Genomic DNA, 20091 nt, shown 5'->3' with positions numbered 1-20091 from the left:
AAAGAGGGGCACAGCCATTTAAAAATCTTAAAGAAATAACATACCTGTCTTTCCAACTCTTGTCCTGTTATGCCAGCCTCTACATGAGCTGTCAGATTGTTCTCATCAACCCAAAGGATTCGATTCTGTTGCAAAGGAAAAAAAAAGTCTGATCTCCAGGAACTTCTGACATTTTCTCAGGAAAGGTAATTTCTTAACTCAAAGCAACAGTGACAAAACAGTACTTAAGCAAGCAGGATGCCCTCCAAACTCCATCCACATTGGAAACAACCTCAACTTCGGTTTCACTACACAGCATGACAAAGATGGTAATAAGGCAGTATAGTACCCAAGAACTGATTTAAAACACGGACTTTGTCTGTATTCAGATTTTATATGAAAGAAACTCCACAGGGCCGGCACTGTGGCGCAGCGGCTTAACACCCTGGTCTGAAGTGCTGGCATCCCATATGGGCGCTGGTTTTGTTCCCGGCTGCTCCTCTTCGGATCCGGCTCTCTGCTACGGCCTGGGAGGGCAGTGGAGGACAGCCCAAGTCCTTGGGCCCCTGCACCCGTGTGGGAGACCTGGAGGGAGCTTCTGGCTCCTGGATTCGGATCGGCGCAGCTCCGGCCGTTGCGGCCATCTGGGGAGTGAACCATCGGATGGAAGACCTCTCTCTCTGTCTCTACCTCTTTCTGTAACTCTTTCAAATAAATAAAATAAATTTAAAAAAAAAAAAAAGAAAAGAAACTCTACCTCTTATCTTACACAACTCATTCATCTGTCAAAGATTAGTATTTACTCTACTCAGAGTGTTGCTGTAAGGATTAAATGAGATAATGAATATAAAAGACTTACCATATACAGGACCTGACATTCTGCAAATACTGTCTGTACTATTATTACCTTGGCAATCATATTGAATTGAAAAATATGGGCATGAAATTAGAAAAAAAGGACATCCGAATACAGTAAATAGAACCTTGCTCGCCTTACACTTGATAAAAAACAAGAAATTCCTCATAGAAAACAAAGTACATCTTGTCTCATGCTCCAATGAAACGAAATAAAACCTAACTCAACTTACCAAATGTATGACTTCTAACTAAAAAAAACATTTTTAACATTATTGTTTGGCCTAATTTTTATGTATCTACACAGATCTTCGTGAATTCCTTTCTACTATTAGAAACAGACTTATTTCCCCCCTTTTATTTTGCTATGCAATCAGGTACACATATAATCACCAGGATCCCAAGAAAGCATTCTTTGTACTACAATATGTCCAACTTCATGCCAATAATCAGTGCAGTGACACCTAGTCAATAATAAAAATGAAAGAACAAAACAGAAGAACACAAAAATAGTACTGTCTGCCTAAATTCCAAATTTTAAAACCTACAAGTTACTGCACTGCTTTAATTCACAGAATGATGATAAACAACAACCAAGATGACATAATATGAATGTATTTTTTTCTTTCACGTTACATAAAATTCATTATAATTATATTCACTGTAAAATAACATTTATTACGTAACTATGATATCAGGTTTTGATCTACAGCAGCTGAACAGAAGTACTGAATGAACTGTAGAGTTTAAAGACAAAGAATTTATTAACCCAATGATACTTTATAATAATTTACATATATCTTCTCCCTCTGTAGACTAGTAGCAATTATATATTTGTGCTAAATATATACCTTTTACCTACCAAGGTCCAAATACCTTTTTAGGTAGGTAAAAAAGAAGTTAAAGGAAGCAGAGGACAAAACTACCTTTATGGGCATAAAAAAAAAACTTAAAATGTATAGGCTACTATATTATATTATATACCTAGTACATACTACTCAACTCAAGTAAACAATAAAATGCAAACAAAAACTTTAAGGCCAATAGGCCTTAGGATTGCCATATTTAGGTAGAAAACACGTACAACTCTAATTCCCATATTTGCTACATATTACGTCAGTATACTGTGTAAAATCATGCACAGATGTGACTTACTGATTTCAATGCAAATCACAGTTCCAAGTACCAACACCCCCATCCATCACAATATTTGACACTATTCAAGGTTAAAGGTGGTCAATATATAAGATTTCTTTGCAAAATAACTGATGGAAATCTGACACTTAAAATTCTGCCATAAAATTTTACACATTGGCACAGGTAAAGATTTCTTGTGTAAGACCCCAGAAGCATGGGATTATAGCAAATTAAGAAGCTTCTTCACAGCAAAGGAAACATCAGCAAAGTGAAGAGGCAAAAGAAAGTGGGAGAAAATATTTGTAAACTATGCATCTGATAAAGGAATAATATCCAAAATATATAAGGAGCTCAAGAAACTCAACAAGAACAAAACAAACAACCCAGTTAAGAAATGGGCAAAGGACATGAACAGGCATTTTTCAAAGGATGAAATACAGATGTCCACCAACACGTGAAAAAACACTCAGCTCAACAGCCATCAGGGAAATGCAAATAAAAACCACAATGAAGTATCACCTTATCCCACCCAATTAGAATGGCTTTCATCCAAAAATAAAAAATGCTGGCAAGGATGTAGAGAAAAAGATACTCTAAAAAATATAAGGTTAGAAGAAATGTAAACTGGTATAACCACTATAGAAGACAACATAGAGTTTCCTCAGAAATTTGAAACAGATCTATCATGTGACCCAGCCATCCCACTTCTGAGCATATACCCAAAGGACATGAAATCAGTATATGAGTTACTTGGACCCCCATGTTTTTAACAGCTTAACTCACAATAGCTAAGATTAAGAATCAACCTAGATGTCCATCAGCCAGTGACAGGATAATAAAAATGTGGTGTGTATATAAATATATACACAATGGCATGCTACTCAGTCATAAAAAAGAATGGAATCCTGTCTTTTCAACAAAATGGATGCAAATGGAAACCATTATGCTTAGTGAAATAAGCCAGAACTGAAAAGACACATATCACAGGTTTTCTGATTTCTGATAGCTAATATAGAGTATAAAAATCTAATTATTATTTATAGCCTTTGTCTAAATTTCTGAGTGGTTTTTCTACTTTTTACTTGTTAGACTATTTAGTGGAACATTAAGCCTGTGACTACAAAGTAAATTAAAAATATGTTATCACAAAAATTATAAAAGAAAGAAAGGAAGGGGGAGGGAGGGAAGGAAGTACCATATTCTTATAATTTTATCTATCAACTACAGGAAATTTGTTATTTTATATTAAAAATAATTTTTAAAAAATTTTATACATCCGCTCAATGTTAAGATATCTAATTTAGTTTTCACAATACCATCCTGCAGTACTGCTGACGCTGTTTTACACATTCAATAACAGATTTAAAGGTAAATTTGCATATAGTAAGATAAAAAGCCAGAAATTCATTTACATTCCAAAGTCTATTCCATGCAATCCTTCTACTATCTCCTGAGGAAACTGCCTTTTCTTAAACAACAGAATAGAAGAAAGGTTAAAGAGGAACTTCATAGTAAAATAATCAGGAAATCACTATGTGAACTTGCTCATCATTTTAGCAATACTAAAACCAGGACAAACAGCTAATCAGTACCACCTCACCTGATGTTATGTGACACTCAAAAAAAAAAAAAAATACAGAGCTATGAAATCATTGCACAATACAATGTATACATATATCAAAACATCACGCTGTACCCCATAAACAAGTACAATTATTGTGTCAATTAAAAACAAAACTTCTAACTTCTAAGAGGAAAAACAAATCACCAGAGAAGATAGTCTTGCTTAAAAAAAAAAAAAATCTATACATGAATCTAATTAATCTAATTTCTATATACTAGAGGAAGAGTTATATGACACCAAGAAGAGGAAACAAATTCAAAATGTGACATTCTTTTTTTTTTTTTTTTGACAGGCAGAATGGACAGTGAGAGAGAGAGAAACAGAGAGAAAGGTCTTCCTTTGCCCTTGGTTCGCCCTCCAATGGCCGCCGCGGTTGGCGCGCTGCGACTGGCGCACCGCGCTGATCCGATGGCAGGAGCCAGGGGCTTCTCCTGGTCTCCCATGCGTGTGCAGGGCCCAAGCACTTGGGCCATCCTCCACTGCACTCCCAGGCCACAGCAGAGAGCTGGCCTGGAAGAGGGGCAACTGGGACAGAATCCGGCGCCCCGACCGGGACTAGAACCCAGTGTGCCGGTGCCGCAAGGTGGAGGATTAGCCTAGTGAGCCGCGGTGCTGGCTCAAAATGTGACATTCTACACTACAAATAACCTAGTTTCTTCAAAAGCCAACAGCATTCAAAAAATAGGGAGGAAGAAGAAGCTTTTAGATAAAGTGAGACTTAAGGGAATTAACCAAAAGCTAACATTAACCTTATCTGGATCCCCATTTGAACAAATGAACAATAAAATAAAGACATTTTTGAAATCAGTGAAAAATTGAACACAGACTGAATATTATGTAATTTCATGAATTATTTTTGATTTTGCCAGGAGTGATAACATATTAGTTACTTGAGAAAATGTCCTATTTTAAACAGATAGTTGTAAAGTAACAAACTACCAGAATTTGCTTTAAAAATACTAGAAAAAGGGGCTGGCACTGTGGTTAATGCCCTGGCAGTAGGGCTGGCAGTAGGTTAACGCCCTGGCCTGAAGCATCCCATATGGATGCTGGTTAGAGACCTGGCTGCTCCACTTCCAATCCAGCTCTCTACTATGGCTCGGGAAAGCAGTAGAAGATGGCCCAAGTGCTTGGGCCCCTGCACCCATGTGGGAGATCTGGAAGAAGCTCCTGGCTCCTGGCTTTGGATTGGCGCAGCTCCAGCCATTGCAGCCAATTGGGAAGTGAACCATCAGATGGGAGACCTCTCTTCTTCCCTCCCTTTCCCTCCCTCCCTCTCCTTCCCCTCCTCCCCCCACAGCCTCTCCTCTCTCTCTGTAACTCTTTCAAATAAATAAATAAATCTTTAAAAAAATACTAGAGAAAAAAGATTATACAAGTATGACAAATATTAATGACCACTTAAGTCTAAAGAAGAGGTATAGCATTCTCTACTTTGGTGTTTGAAAAACATCAAATAGTCCACACCCTGCAACTGTGTTCCATGACTGTTTTTCACTGCAACATTTTTTTGATGGAAAGTTCTAAGCACACTAGCAACATGCCTCTACTCACCACTTAGATTCTATATTTTACCATTCTTTACCACATACCTGTTCATCAATCTTTTATCTTTACTCATATCAAAGTAAGTTGCAGACCTCTATACTTGACTCGTAAGCTTTTCAACATACAAGGGGACTAAAAACGTTTGAGGGAAAACGGAATTAACAGGGAAATTTGTTTTGATGCAAAAAATTTAGAAATCCACAGTTTTCTCATAATACATACTTTCCATAAACTTTTAGAAGACCCCTTGTATGGGTCATGAGTTTTTTCTACAAGAAAAGCATCCAATAACATGAACAAATGTTAAGTGTACTGTTTGTTAAATTTTGATGTATACCTACATAACCCAAATCCCTAGCAAGCTACAGAATATTTCCATAGTATCAGATTTCTTCCCTTCCTCTACAGGGAACCACTGTTAGAATTTTGTTCACCAAAGTTTAGCTTTACCTACTCTAGAACTTCATATAAATGGATTCATAGTAGGTAATCTTGTGTATGTTTCTTTTACTCAGCATGTTTTGAGAGTCATACATGTGTAGCAGCTCTTTGTTCACTGCTGAGTAGTATTCCATGGTATGACTACACCATAGTTTAATTCATGACCTGTTAGGTGAACAACTGATGTTAAGGGAACAACTGATGGACCATGAGCTATTTCCATTTTTCTATAATCATGAATAAAGCTCTTGTGCAAAAAAAGAAAAATTTCAAATTAAAAAGATTTTAAATCATTTTTATTATAATACAGGAATATGTAACCAGGAATTTTGTTGATTTGCATGAAGATAAAGTTCAAATCAAATTAAAACCTTAACATGGCACAATGGCCAACTCTTGGATCACCAGAACTTGGGCCAGAACTTCAGAAAGTAATCCTATTGTTAATATTAGCTGGCCCTTTTATTCATGCGCACAAAAAATGCAACAGCTTTAGTTAAATTTGGGGGACAAATAAGCTTTGATGATTCAAATTAACCTTAATTTATATTGTGTTCTTTTGAATGACACAAATCAAGTCACGTAGCATGTTCCTATTCCAATTCATGCTTCTCAAAATATGAATTTCATATATCAATTTCATAGAACCAGCATCAAAATACATACTTAAGAACAGTGATTTTAGCTTTTGTATACCAGAAGAGTAAAATATAAAGATGAAATACATTTAAATAAAATGGGTAACAGATCTTTAAGTGACAACTAAGGGTGAGCCATAGAAATATTTAAATAGAAGCTACTTTCAAATACATCTTAAATTATCATATACCATTTGTGAAGTGTCCAAAGAAATAATTGTTCGTGTCTCATCCGCAGGACACGTCAGGCCATATGAAACACTTGTTCCGCCTGCCAAAATAGAAAACAAGCTGAAGTTTAAAATTATTTTAAAATAGTTTCAACTACATTTCTAGGGCAAATTCTTAATACACAGTATACAGAGAGGCCCAATAAGAAAGTGATACTGGGGCCGGCATTGTGGCATAGTGGGTAAAGTTGCCACCTGTAATGACGGCATCCCATATGGGCACCGGATCGAGTCCTGGCTGCTTCACTTCAATCCAGCTCTCTGCTACGGCCTGGGAAAGCAGTGGAATATGGCACAGTCCTTGGGCCCCTGCATCCATGTGGGAGACCCAGAGGAATCTCCTGGCTTTGGATCGGCGCAGCTCCAGATGTTGCGGCCATCTGTGGAGTGAACCACCGGAGGGAAGACCTCCCTCTCTCTTCTCTGTCTCTCCTCTCTCTGTGTAACTCTTTCATGTAAATAAATAAATCTTTAAAAAAAAAAAAAAAAAGTGATACCTAGTTCTAGTTTGCAAAATGCCATTTGCAAATGCTAACACACAGGGCCCGTGCTGTGGCACAGTGGGTTAACGCCCTGGCCTAAAGCACAAGCATCCCATATGGGTGCCAGTTCAAGACCCAGCTGCTCCACTTCCAATCCAGCTCTCTGCTATGGCCTGGGATAGCAGTAGAAGATGGCCCAAATCTTTGGGCCCCTGCACCCACATGGGAAACCTGGAAGAAACTCCTGGCTCCTGGCTTCCGATCGGCACAGCTCCAGCCTTTGGGGCCATGTGTGGAGTGAACCAACAGATGTAAGACCTCTCTCTCCGTGTGTAACTCTGACTTTCAAATAAATAAATAAATCTTTTAAAAAAATGTTAACACACTAAAAACCAAACACCTTTATTTTATGCTGTGTGCCAAAATGAAGCAATATTACAGAACTGAAAGCAATGGGATACGGCTCCATCCCTTGGATATACACACTCAAGTGAAGTCCCTAGCAATTTGTGAACTCCAAAAACATGATTAGAAAAGTTCTAAGCTACTGATTACTAAGATTCATTCTAGAGACACCATTACCTCCTTTCTATCGTAATTATGAGAATCATTTATCATTTAAAATAATATCTTAATAAGCTTATACAAAAAACAAATTAGTCAGAATAGAAACAGGTTAAAAATGTCCAGACTATGCAATATTTAAAAATCACTTCTTATGTTTATTGGTGAAAGTGATTTTAATATAGAACAAATACTACATAGAATTCCTAAAAAGTATACTGCGTTTTTCTCTTATCCCTGTTGTCAAAGGAAAATACTTTCTTGACAACAATAAAGAATAACACAATATTCTTAGTTCTTAGCCAGATCTGTATAATTCCAGTATATACTAAAAAATGTACTTCCATACATTTTGCATGGAAGTAAATAGGTAGAAATTATCTTCTACAAGAACAGAGTGTGTAATCTGTCAGGTTCAGTTTAAGCTAATGAGGTAAAACCATGAGCTGTCAGTTAAGAACATGATGCCTGTAGTCAATAATCACTGTTTATCATAGTCATCTGAAATCAGAAAAATATTTCATAGTAAGTGGCAATGCAATGCCTTTTTTGCATGAATTCACAGAAAGTGTCAGCTGAAGAGATCATCTAGAGCTCCTGGAATTGTTGGGGATCCCATTCCATTCCATCAATGGCAATCTGGTCAAGGTAACTTTCTTTGGCTTATTATGTATGTTGTTAAAATAATGCAGCCAATAGAAGATCTCTAGAGATCAAATTTGTCTCAATGCAAAACATGCTCATATCTTTTTTTTTGACAGGCAGAGTGGACAATGAGAGAGAGAAAGAGAGAGAGAGAGAAAGGTCTTCCTTTGCCATTGGTCCACCCTCCAATGGCTGTCGCAGCCGGCCGGCGCACCGCACTGATCCGAAGGCAGGAGCCAGGTGCTTCTCCTGGTCTCCCATGCGTGTGCAGGGCCCAAGGACTTGGGCCATCCTCCACTGCACTCCCGGGCCACAGCAGAGAGCTGGCCTGGAAGAGGGGCAACCGGGACAGAATCCAGCGCCCAAAGCGGGACTAGAACCTGGTGTGCCGGCGCCGCAGGCAGACGATTAGCCTATTGAGTCGCAGCACCGGCCTCATATCTGTATTAAAAGAGATTACTGGAGACAGTGCTGCGGTGCAGTAGGTTAATCCTCTGCCTGAGCATTAGCATCTCATATGGGCACCAGTTCTAGTCCCAGCTGTTTCTCTTCCAATCCAGCTCTTTGCTGTGGCCCGGGAAAGCAGTGGGTGACTAGGAAGAAACTCCTGGCTCCTGACTTCAGGTCGGCTCAGCTCCAGCCATTGCGGCCATCTGGGGAGTGAACCAGCAGATGGAAGTGTTCTCTCCCTGTCTCTGCCTCTGCGTCTCAGCAACTCTTTCAAATAAATAACTAAATCTTTAAAACAAAAGATATTATTGATTTGGCCATCACTGTACTGATTGATCTCTTAATTGATAGTGATCTAATTTTCTCCATAAACATACATGTCAGAAGTAATGACTAGGGGCTGGCACTGTGGAGCAGCAGGTTAACACCCTGGTCTGAAGTGCCAGCATCCCATATGGGCACAGTTCTAGTCCCAGCTGCTCCATTTCCGATCCAGCTCTCTGCTGTGGCCTGGGAAAGTAGTGAAAGATGGCCCAAGTCCTTGGGCCCCTGCACCCACATGGGAGACCTGAAAGAAGCTCTGGCTCCTGGCTTCGGATCGGCACAGCTCCGGCCATTGCAGCCAACTGGGGAGTGAACCATCGGATGGAAGATTTCACTCTCTCTCTGCCTCTCCTCTCTCTGTGTAACTCTGATTTCAAATAAAATAAATAAATCTTTAAACAAAAAATGACTAAAGTAGGAACATTTTTTTTATTTAGGAATTAAAATGCAACTTCAACTAAGATCCAACTGGGGAAAAACCTATGCTAAGGGTACTTTATGTATCAAACAGTCTAGGTAGACTTAGAACAGATTCATGAGTACCATAACCATACTTACAAAGATGTCTATTCTCATTGGGATGATACAATATTTAAAATATTTTAAATGGAAAGAATAAATTTATATCATATGGAAATTCAAAAGACATAATACCTACCACCAATTGGTATGATACAAAGGTTATATTTGCAAGCTAGATTCACAATCTTAACTACATCATCATGACATGCTGTCAAAAAAAAAAAAAAGGGAGAATAAATTAATCACAGGGATATGAATAAAATCTGGGTAACTGCAAAATAAGTGTCTATAAAGTTCTTCAATGTCTAAAACTTCATTTATTCAATCATTAATACATGAAACAGTGACATGAAAGTAATTTAAAACTTGCCATTTTGAATTTCAAACTTACAAAAAAGTCACAAAAATAATACTAAGAATTTCTTGCACTCTACAAGGTAATATCTTACCTAACTATAGTCCAATTATCAAAACCAAGCAATCAACAATGATCTAAGACAATCAATTAATCTACAAACCTTATTCAAATGTTACCATTGTCTCACTAATGTCCTTTTTCCAGTCCAGGAAAAAAATCCAGGTTCACACACTACATTTGGCTATTAAGTCTTGCATCTTCTTTGAAGACAGACATTTTCCCAATCTACTTTTACCTTTCATAATCGTGATATTTTTAAACAATACTGGTCAGTTATTTCATAGAATGTTCCTCAGTTTTGGTTTTTGTGTGTTTCCTCATGAGTAAATTCAGGTTAAACATTCTAGCGGTAATTTCACAGGGGAAATACTGTGCCTTTCTCAATGCATTATATCTGGAAGCACATGATGTAGGTATGTCTCATTTCCGGTAATGTTAACTTTCATCATGTTGTTAAGGAGTGTCTACTAGGTCCCTCCGTGATGTTTCCTGTTGAAATCAGTGTCTTGTGAGAGACACTTAGACTATGTAAACATCATTTCTCATCATACTTTCACCCACTAATTTTAGCACCATGGAAAATCTTTATTCTGTTGTTTAATAAATATTAAAATATTCTACAACCTTTACTGCACATAAATTCCTTTTTATTATACATAACTGAAAGGTTCTGTTATCAATACAAAAGTTATGTAAGTAACAAAAACCTGGCTGTGATGGTCTCAAATGCCAAACAAGTGGTGCTAAGACTCAATTTTATTGCCAATGGGACATTGGAGGAGGTCTCTAGGGAGAAGAAAAACATGGCAAAGAGATTATTTCAGAAAGATCTCCTGACAGTATAAGATGGCATGCAGGAGAGAGACTTGAAGCATGGAACCTAGGCTAATATCTAATTTTTAAAAAAGATTGCTTGATTGATTGATTTGAAAGTCAGAGTTAGAGAGAAAAAAAGAGATACAGAAAGAGATAGATCTTCCATCTACTGGCACACTCCTGAAATGGTCACAACAGCCGGGATTGAGCCAGGCTGAAGCCAGGGGTCAGGAGCTTCTTCCAGATTGCCTACATGTGTGCAGTGGCCCAAACACTTGGATCATCCTCTGCTGCTTTATCAGACACATTAGCAGGAAGCTAGATCAGAAGTGGAGCAGCCAGGTCTCAAATTGGTGCCCATATGCGATGCTGGTGTAGCAGGCAGTGGCTGTACCTGCTAAGCCACAGTGCCAGCCCCCAAGTATCTAATATTAATTACTAAGATCTTGAAAAGGAAATAAGGATGCTAAGGAAAATAGACAAATGCATATTCATTTATAAAAGTGAAAGTACTATTCTATAAAAGTTGTAATTATGATTTCTCAGGTTTATTTAAAGCTAAGAATACATTTCATTACTGTCATTCCAATTTTTAATGAAAATTCATTTTCAAGGTTTCAGATTAAGCTTATAAAGCTTACCATTTGTGGCAAAATTTTTAACTAAATGGAATACTAGATAAGTAAAAATTAATAAAACACATGAATATATCTGTTCAAAAAACTTTAGCAAAGCAAAACTACCTTCTAAGAAAGTCACTGACCGGCCGGCGCCGTGGCTTAACAGGCTAATCCTCCGCCTTGCGGCGCCGGTATACCAGGTTCTAATCCCGGTTGGGGCGCTGGAGTCTATCCCGGTTGCCCCTCTTCCAGGCCAGCTCTCTGCTATGGCCCAGGAAGGCAGTGGAGGATGGCCCAAGTGCTTGGGCCCTGCACCCCATGGGAGACCAGGATAAGCACCTGGCTCCTGCCATCGGATCAGCGGGGTGCACCGGGCACAGCGGCAGTGGAGGATGGCCCAAGTGCTTGGGCCCTGCACCCCATGGGAGACCAGGATAAGCACCTGGCTCCTGCCATCGGATCAGCGGGGTGCACCGGCCACAGCGGCCATTGGAGGGTGAACCAACAGCAAAGGAAGACCTTTCTCTCTGTCTCTCTCTCTCACTATCCACTCTGTCAAAAAAAAAAAAAAAAATTAAAAAAAAAAAAAGAAAGTCACTGACCTTATTATCTAAAACAGTACACATCCATCTCACCATCTACCCTTTCTCACTCTACCCTCTCATATGCTTTTTCTTAATAACATTTAAAAGATGTCCAGTATGAAATATATATTTCTATTATGTGGCCCCCCCACATCCCTCACTAGATCTTAGGGCATCTGAAACAGGGATTTCTGCTTTGGTCACTGCTTAGCCTCAGCATTAACCAGTACCAAGTCTGTAATTCCACAGACCTTAGGTTCTAGTATTTAAGCCGCTGAAAATAATTCATACATACTAAATTTAGTAAGTGAAGCGATTTTCAAAATATGTTAGTGCTATATAAAAATTACAGTTTTATAACTATACCTACTATCAATAACAATGTATTGTATGAATGACCACTTATCCAAACTAAATGAAAGGCAGAGATAGACACACTGTGTAAAGGTCACAAAGGTGACATATCCTGCTTGGAATGGACTTAGAAGACTCCAAATCAGGGAAGTTACATGTTTTATAAGTCCTTACTCCAACCAGGATATCTCACTCATATAGCTTCTTCAAGTATAGAACAAGATGGCAAAGGAATTACTCTATTTTACAAAAACTAACCCCTCGAGAGAGAATTACTCCATTTTACAAAAACTAACCCCTCAAGAGAGTATAGGGGGGTTGGGGCGACAACAAACTTGAAGGCATGAAAATCTTTAAGGCTACAAAAACCCACATAGGCATTGGTAAGTAACTAAAGAGGAAATCAGAATAGAAATTTTAGGGGCCAGTGCAGTGGCATAGCAGGTAAAGCCTCCACCTGCAGTGCTGCATCCCATATGGGCACCAGTTGAAGTCCTGGATGCTCCACTTTCGATCCAGCCCCCTGCTATGGCCTGGGAAAGTAGTAGAAGATGGCCCAAGTCTTTGGGCCCCTGCACCCCTGCCAGAAGCTCCAGGCTCCTGGCTTCAGGCTGGCCCAGTTCAGGCTCCTGGCTTCAGGCTGGCCCAGTTCCGGCCATTGCAGCCATCTGGGGAGTGAACCAGTGGATGGAAGACCTTTCTTTCTCTTTTAGCCTCTGTAACTCCACCTCTCAAGCAAATAAATAAATATTTTTTTAAAAAATTTTAAAAAGAATAGAAATTTTAAAAAAGAAAGGAAGGAAGGGCAGAACTATGAGGGAATAAATCAAATGAGAAGTATTTTACAAAGCAAGAAAACTTTTGTGTACTAAGTGACTAATTCCATCTGTTTCCTAAACCTGGGCTTTTAAAAATATTTGGATATGTTAAAGCAAGGTACATACTCACACACTGATATTTTCTCAATTTTTTAATAGTCAAACACATGAAGAAAATATCTAGAAAGCACACTTGAAAGGTCTTCTCCAGACACAGCTAAGGTGGGGACCGGCACTATGGCATAGCAGGTAAAGCCTCCGCCTGCAATGCTGGCATTCCACATGGGCACCCGTTATAGAGTCCCAGCTGCTCCACTTCCAATGCACTTTAGGAAAAGCAGTGTAGGGCCTCTGTCCTTAATGAATTGTACTATGAGAATTAATGGTAAAACTGGTCATCAAACAGTACTTTATACTTCATGTGTCTGTGTGGGTGCAAACTGTTGAAATCTTTACTTAGTATAGAGTTGGCCTTCTATATATAAAGATAATTAAAATGAATCTTAATGAAGAATGGAACGGGAGAGGGAGTAGGAGGTAGGATGGAAGTGGGGGTGGGAGGGCGGGAATGTGGGAAAGAACAGCTAAATTCTTAAAGCTATACCTATGAAATTTCTATTTATTAAATAAAAGCTAAAAAAACCACAGTTATGGACAACAAATTATTATATATTATTAATATATATTATCATATATTATTATATATAAATTATTATATGTCCTGCTTTAAAGTATCTGCTAAAAGAGATGAGTAAAAACCCATTTATATAAATATAGTACCTAACCCTCACAAAAAGCAAAATAACAAGAGAAAATTCATCCCAAACCTAATCCAAATGACTTCTCAAAACTTAATTCATTTCAAAGACATACATACAAATTTAAAATGTTTTTACCCTACAAGCTGATTTCAACAAGCTACTATTATTAGCTTGCAGTTATCAATTATTTTAATTAAGTTTCCATATATCCAAATATATCACTGGTTGATAATTATTTATTTAAGCTTCCAAATTAGCCAAAAATAGATTTTTCTACTAACCTCCCAATATGATCATTTACATTTAAAATGAAGACTCAATCATCAACAAAATCAATCGTTAAAACCAACAGTTCAGAAGCTGGAGCTGTGGTGTGGTAGGTTAAGCCTCCACCTATAGCTCTGGTTTGAGTCCCAGCTGCTCTACTTCCATCAAGCTCCTGTTAATGTGCCTGTGAAAGCAGCGGAATATTGCCCAAGTGCTTGGGCCCCTGCACCCTTGTGGGAGACCTGGAGAAAACACCTGGCTCCGGGCTTCAGCTCTGGTCGTTGCGGTCATTTGGGGAGTAAATCAGTAGATGGAAGACTTCTTTGTATCTCCCTCTCTCTGTCTGTAACTGCCTCTCAAATAAATAAATTAATTAAAAAAAAACAAAACAAAAAATACCAGTTAAGTATGATCAGATCAGGAAAAGAATAACAGGATAGGCATGTGACCCAGCAGTTAAGATGGCAGGTAAGATGCCTGAACTCCTTACGGGACTGGGTTTGAGTGCCAGCTCTGTTTCTGATTCCAGCTTTCTGCTACTGCACATTCCGAGGGGCAGCAGGTGATGGCTCCAGTAGTTGAGCCCTGGCCATTCATGTGGAAGACTCGGATTGAATTCCCAACTTTCAGCTTCCTCCTGGCCCAGACCCAGTTGTTGTAGGCATTTACGGAGTGAAATAATGATGGGGGCACCTGTCTATCTTTTTTTCTTTCTCTCTCTGCTCTCTGCCTCTCAAATAAATAAAAAGAAAAAAAGGACTTCATGACCTTTAATAAACTCTCTTAAAATATAGCTATTTATAGTTTTTACAATTCACATTAAGAAGTATCTTTTCAACCACTAAATTTATTTAAGATTTAACAATACTGAATTGATGCTAAAAAGAAGAAAAAACTTACTTGGCCATAAAACTATATCAGGAATTCGCTGAAACATTCCTTCCCTGAGCAAAAATATCTCATGAAGACAATGACCTGTTTCGTGATTTAAAAGAGAAAAATGCAAAAACATCTTAAACTATAGAAAATTTATATAATTAAAAATAAAAAGTATTAATATAAAGTAGCTTACCATGAGCTCTAAATACTCGATCTTCTGCTTCTTGTGAATATGAAATATTGGTTGCTTTAAGTTCATGAAGAAAATCTTCATTTACAATAGAAGGAGGAGTATCACTAGGATTTAAAGATGCCTAAAAAACAGAATTGAATTCTTTGACTTACTTTTAGAAAATAAATTTTGTTGTTGTTGTTGTTGTTGCTCTGTTTGTTCTATATAAGACCACTGGTTGAACTCTGTAATCATTGCACAATCATTCTTAGGCGTTTAAAATTAACAGAAAAGTGATCTCTGTTAAACATAGGAGTGGGAATAAGAGAGGGAGGAGATATATAGGTTGGCACATGCTCACTCGGACTTACCTCCAATGGTAGAACTAGAAATGTGCCAGGGGATTTCAACTCAACCTTACCAAGGAGGCAGTACCAATGCCAGCGCACTTGATAAAGTGATAAGTGTAAGTACACAACCGATCAAAAAGATAGGGTATGTGTCGAAGAGATTTCACAAATAAGACCAGTGTAAGCAAATAATAAAGGATAGAATTAAAAGGGAGAGAATGATCCTGCGGGGGAAGCAGGACACACAGCAGACTCATAGAATGGCAAACGCCCAAAACAGCACTCCTGCCTCAGAATCAACCCTTGAGACATTCGGATCTGGCTAAAAGGTCCATGAGAGTCTCACAGGCATGGAAAGCCATGACACGGTGGCAAAAAACAATCTAAATGAAAGATCCTGGTGAACAAGACCCCAGCAGAAGGAACAGGCCATCAAGGAGAGAGGCGCCTTTCTCTGAAGGGAGGAAGGAACCTCCACTGTGATACGGCCTTGACTAAACAAGTTCAGAGTCGGTGAACTCAAGGGGCTTCCATAGCCTAGACAGCTCATAGCAAGAGTCTCAGGTGATTGCTGACGTCATAAATAAGAGTGCCAATTGTTAAATCAACAACGGGAGTCACTGGGTACATGCTCCCCACGTAGGATCTCTGTCCTTAATGTGTTTTACTATGAAACTTAAGAACACTACTAGTCGAACACTTCCCTATACGTTGTGCGGTTGTGTGAATGCAGCCTGTTGAAATCCTTGCTTAGTATATACTAAGTTGATCTTCAGTATATGAAGGTAATTGAAAATGAAACTCGATGAAGGGCGGGATGGGAGAGGGAGTGGGAGAGGGGAGGTCCATGGGAGGGAGGGAGATTGGTGGGGGAAGCCACAACAATACAAAAGTTGCACTTTGTAAATTCACATTTATTAAATTAAAAAATAATAATAACTATATAACAAACAAAAAATAAGAAAAAAAAAAGAACTTAATACTTTACCCTTTTAGTATTTTTTATGTTCTACTTAAAATTATTGAACGCTGTAATTAACACACAATTATTCTTAGGTGTTTAATTAATGCTATAACTAGTATTTAAATAGTATTTTACACTTTGTGTTTCTGTGTGGGTGCAAACTGTTGAAATCTTTCCTTAATATATGCTAAATTGATCTTCTGTATATAAAGATAATTGAAAATTAATCTTGATGTGAATGGAAGAGGAGAGGGCGTGGGAGGGGGGAATGTTGTGGTGGGAGGGAAGTTATGGGGGGGGAAGCTATTGTAATCCATAAGCTGTACTTTGGAAATTTATGTTCATTAAATAAAATTTAAAAAAAAAAAGAACTGAATTCTTTGACTTACTTTTAGAAAATAAATTTTTAATACCTCTATTAGAGAGAATGACTTTAAAATACAGATTTTTTTTTTTTACATCTCAAGATTAAAGCATAGGAAAATACCAGATAATATACACATGAACCAATTTTGTGAACAAGCAAATTATAAGCAGCCTTGTTAATCAGAGTTTATATCATAAATTATAAAGGCCCAATGTTTTCTCTGCTTCTAGGGCCCACTTTTTCCTTATTTCTAAAGACTACAATAAGAGGGAAGAAAGCAGTCTCAAATCTTCAACTTTATATTAAGGAGACTGGGGAAGAGCTCCTTGACTTGTGCATTATCTAAATCTTCACCTGCACTTAAATTTAGTATTTCCTATTCTTCAGTTACTGTTTTAAAATGATCAACAGAAAGCTTCACAATAATAAGCCCTTTTTTATAGGGCTGCTTTAAAACTCATGACATAATTAATCATAAACTTGATTGTCAACTTCAATTAATAGGCAAACGTAAAATCTCATCTTCAACTGCACAGTTAAAATTGTGACACTGGACATGTCACCCAACTACCATGAGCCCTAGTTTCTTTGTCAATTACATGAAATTACTGCCACCAAATGTGTAGGGTTACTATAATGAAGACAGGTTAAATGTGATACTTTTTCTCAAAAGTATCTAATATCATGCCTAGCATATAAGCAGAAGTTTATAAACGGCTGGCCAAATCAAACCTGCTATGAACAAAAAGAGCTATGACACAGTATTTGAGAAAAAACAAAGTGTAAAAATGTATGAAAAAAAATGACTCTTGTATATGCTCTTATTCATTTGTATCATACATATTTACTGAGTGCACGTACAAGCACTGGGGACACAGTGGTGAGTCAGACAGAAAAAAAAAATCTTGACTTCATGAAATTTATCCTATAGTACAAAGAAGTGACTAAAAAAAATCTAATGAAACATCAATATTTAAGCTATTAAAAATTGAAAAGGGCTCAGAGCAGGCATTTGGCACAGTAGTTAAAATGCTGCTTGGTATTCCCACATCCAAAACCAGAATGCCTGGGTTCAAGTCCCAACTCTGCTCCTAATTACAATTTCCTGCTAATAAGGACCTTGGGAGGCAGCAGATGATGCCCCAGGTATCACCTGGGAGACCTGCATTGAGTTCCCAGTTCTCAGCTTTGGTCTGGTTCAATTCTACCTGTGTGGGCATTGGGGGAGTGAACTAGTGCATGGGAGATATTTCTCTCCGTTTCTCTCCCTCTCTCTGTCTCGTTCTCTATCTCTCTGCCTAACAAATAAATATATTTTAAAAATTGAAAAGATAAAAGGAGTACATCTAAAATTGATGAAATTTCTGGATACAGCATGTTGATTGTATCAGTGTCCAAAAACAGTCATTACATATAGTCAAGAGAGTGAAAGAATTTAAGGCAACAAAAGAGACCTATAAGAGAAGTTAAAAGCATAGTTTAGAAAGAGTAAGGAAGTAGTTGTTCAGCCTAATTTATTTACCAGAATAAAATAACTGTAGCTCCATAAGTGAATCTAACAAGTACTCCTGAATACCTGCATCTCTTTGTAACATACTGGATTACATGGAGAACACAACACAACACACAATCCCTGTATTATGAACCTTACACTCAGAAAGACATGCAGATCACCATGCTAATGCAATTAATGGTAAAAATTTTTAAAAAGCACTTTAAAATGCTAAATATTTCATTAGTTTCATATATACAGTTTAAAGTTTCCTAATCCCACTTTCAGAACAGCAAAACTACATGAACCTATTTAAATGTTCTAAACATTTTAATATTAAACATAACATTACCTTTTTATTTTAAATTATTCTGTAATTAATCCTAGATTCCTGTCAGTCTACTAGTCTAAACAAATTGCTCTCCACAGAATTAACTAATTTTCACTTCACCATTACTCTGTGAGACAAAGAACAGGAAGTTCTTCAGTAAAGAAAATTAATTTGTTTCTCAAATTAAAACAACCAAGGCTCAGAATGGATAAAAAGTTTGCCAGATAAATTCTAAGATTAGGATCTAGAACTGTGGCCCTAAAAAACTGCCCCTAAAAACCATAACCAGGACAATAAAACTAATAGGTTTCATATTTTTACAAAAAAGACAATTGCAAGCTGTCTGATTCCCTAGTGTAGTGGTTATCAAGTTCGCCTAACAAAAAAGACAATTGCATTAAAGCAAATATAATAAATTATAAAGATTCATTCGGTATTAAAAAACACACGTAAGCTTGTTAGTAATCATTCTTGTTTGCTTACTTTAGAGGTAGTTTTATGCTCCAGAGTTACTCCAAGGGTATTTTGGATCCATTCTCTAAGAGTTGGTAAAACCATGCCACTAAGAGGATACCTAAGGTACAAAGAGGGTAAAATATTAGAGCAAAATATCTTGATTTAAATTTAAGGGTACAGTTTTGCTTCTAGTAATAGCTAAGCAGCTCCTATTAAACCAACCCTCCCACATTCAAGTATAACTGTAAACTCTACACAAAATCAAATCAAAACAAACAAAACCCAACTATCTTAAGGCACTATAGAGAGACCAAAAGCAAGCAAAAAATAATGGAAGTTAAGGAAAAACCACTGTGAGTATCCAGTTTTGTTCTTTTCAGTTATTATTATTATTATTCATTTTATTTATTTGAAAGGCAGAGACAAAAGAAGAGGGAGTGAGGGAGAAAGGGAAACAGTGGAGACAGAGAGAAGGAGGGAAATAAAGAGGGAGAAAGAGATCTCCAATCTGTTGGTTCATTTCTCAAATGCCCACAACAGCTGGGGATGAGCCAGACTGAAACCAAAAGCCAAGAACTCAATCCAGGTCTCATGTAGGTGGCAAGGACCCAACACCCTGGAATGGAGAGTGCAGCCAGGATTCAAAACCAAGCACTCCGACATGAGATGCAAGCTCTCCAGGCAGCAGCTTAACCACTACACTAAATGGTACTCCTTGTTTTTTGTTTTTTTAAGATTTAGTTACTTTATTTGAAAGGCAGGGTTACAGAGAGAGACAGAGAGATCTTCTAACCACTGGTTCATTCCCTAAATAGCCACAAGGCCAGGGCTGAGCCAGGAAGAAGCCAGGAGCCAGGAGCTTCATCTGGGTCTCCCACATGGGTGCAAGGGCCCAGGGATGTGGACCATCTTCCACCACTTTACCAGGCTCATTACCAGACAGCTGGATTGGAAGTGGAGCCGCAGGACTCGAATTGGTGCCTATAGCAGATGCCGGCATCGC

The 20091-nt window shown here is 37.9% G+C and overlaps 1 protein-coding gene across 1 annotated transcript in view; it reads right to left on the bottom strand.

Moving 5' to 3' along the window:
• The window catches only part of AGPS (alkylglycerone phosphate synthase), a 139446-nt gene that overhangs the window by 86833 nt on the left and 32522 nt on the right, over window positions 1-20091 (bottom strand). The window contains exons 3-8 of the mRNA XM_062188360.1: window positions 19116-19206; window positions 15150-15270; window positions 14978-15052; window positions 9576-9647; window positions 6414-6493; window positions 45-125 (exon numbers count right to left, since the gene is read on the bottom strand). Of these exons, the coding sequence (XP_062044344.1) occupies window positions 45-125; window positions 6414-6493; window positions 9576-9647; window positions 14978-15052; window positions 15150-15270; window positions 19116-19206 (520 nt within the window). The remainder of the gene's footprint in view (window positions 1-44; window positions 126-6413; window positions 6494-9575; window positions 9648-14977; window positions 15053-15149; window positions 15271-19115; window positions 19207-20091) is intronic.

The sequence above is a fragment of the Lepus europaeus genome, chromosome 1, assembly GCF_033115175.1.
Source record: "Lepus europaeus isolate LE1 chromosome 1, mLepTim1.pri, whole genome shotgun sequence".
Lineage (NCBI taxonomy): Eukaryota > Metazoa > Chordata > Mammalia > Lagomorpha > Leporidae > Lepus > Lepus europaeus.
The sequence above is the reverse complement of the archived record's forward strand: the minus strand, read 5'-3'. Positions and strand labels throughout refer to the sequence as shown.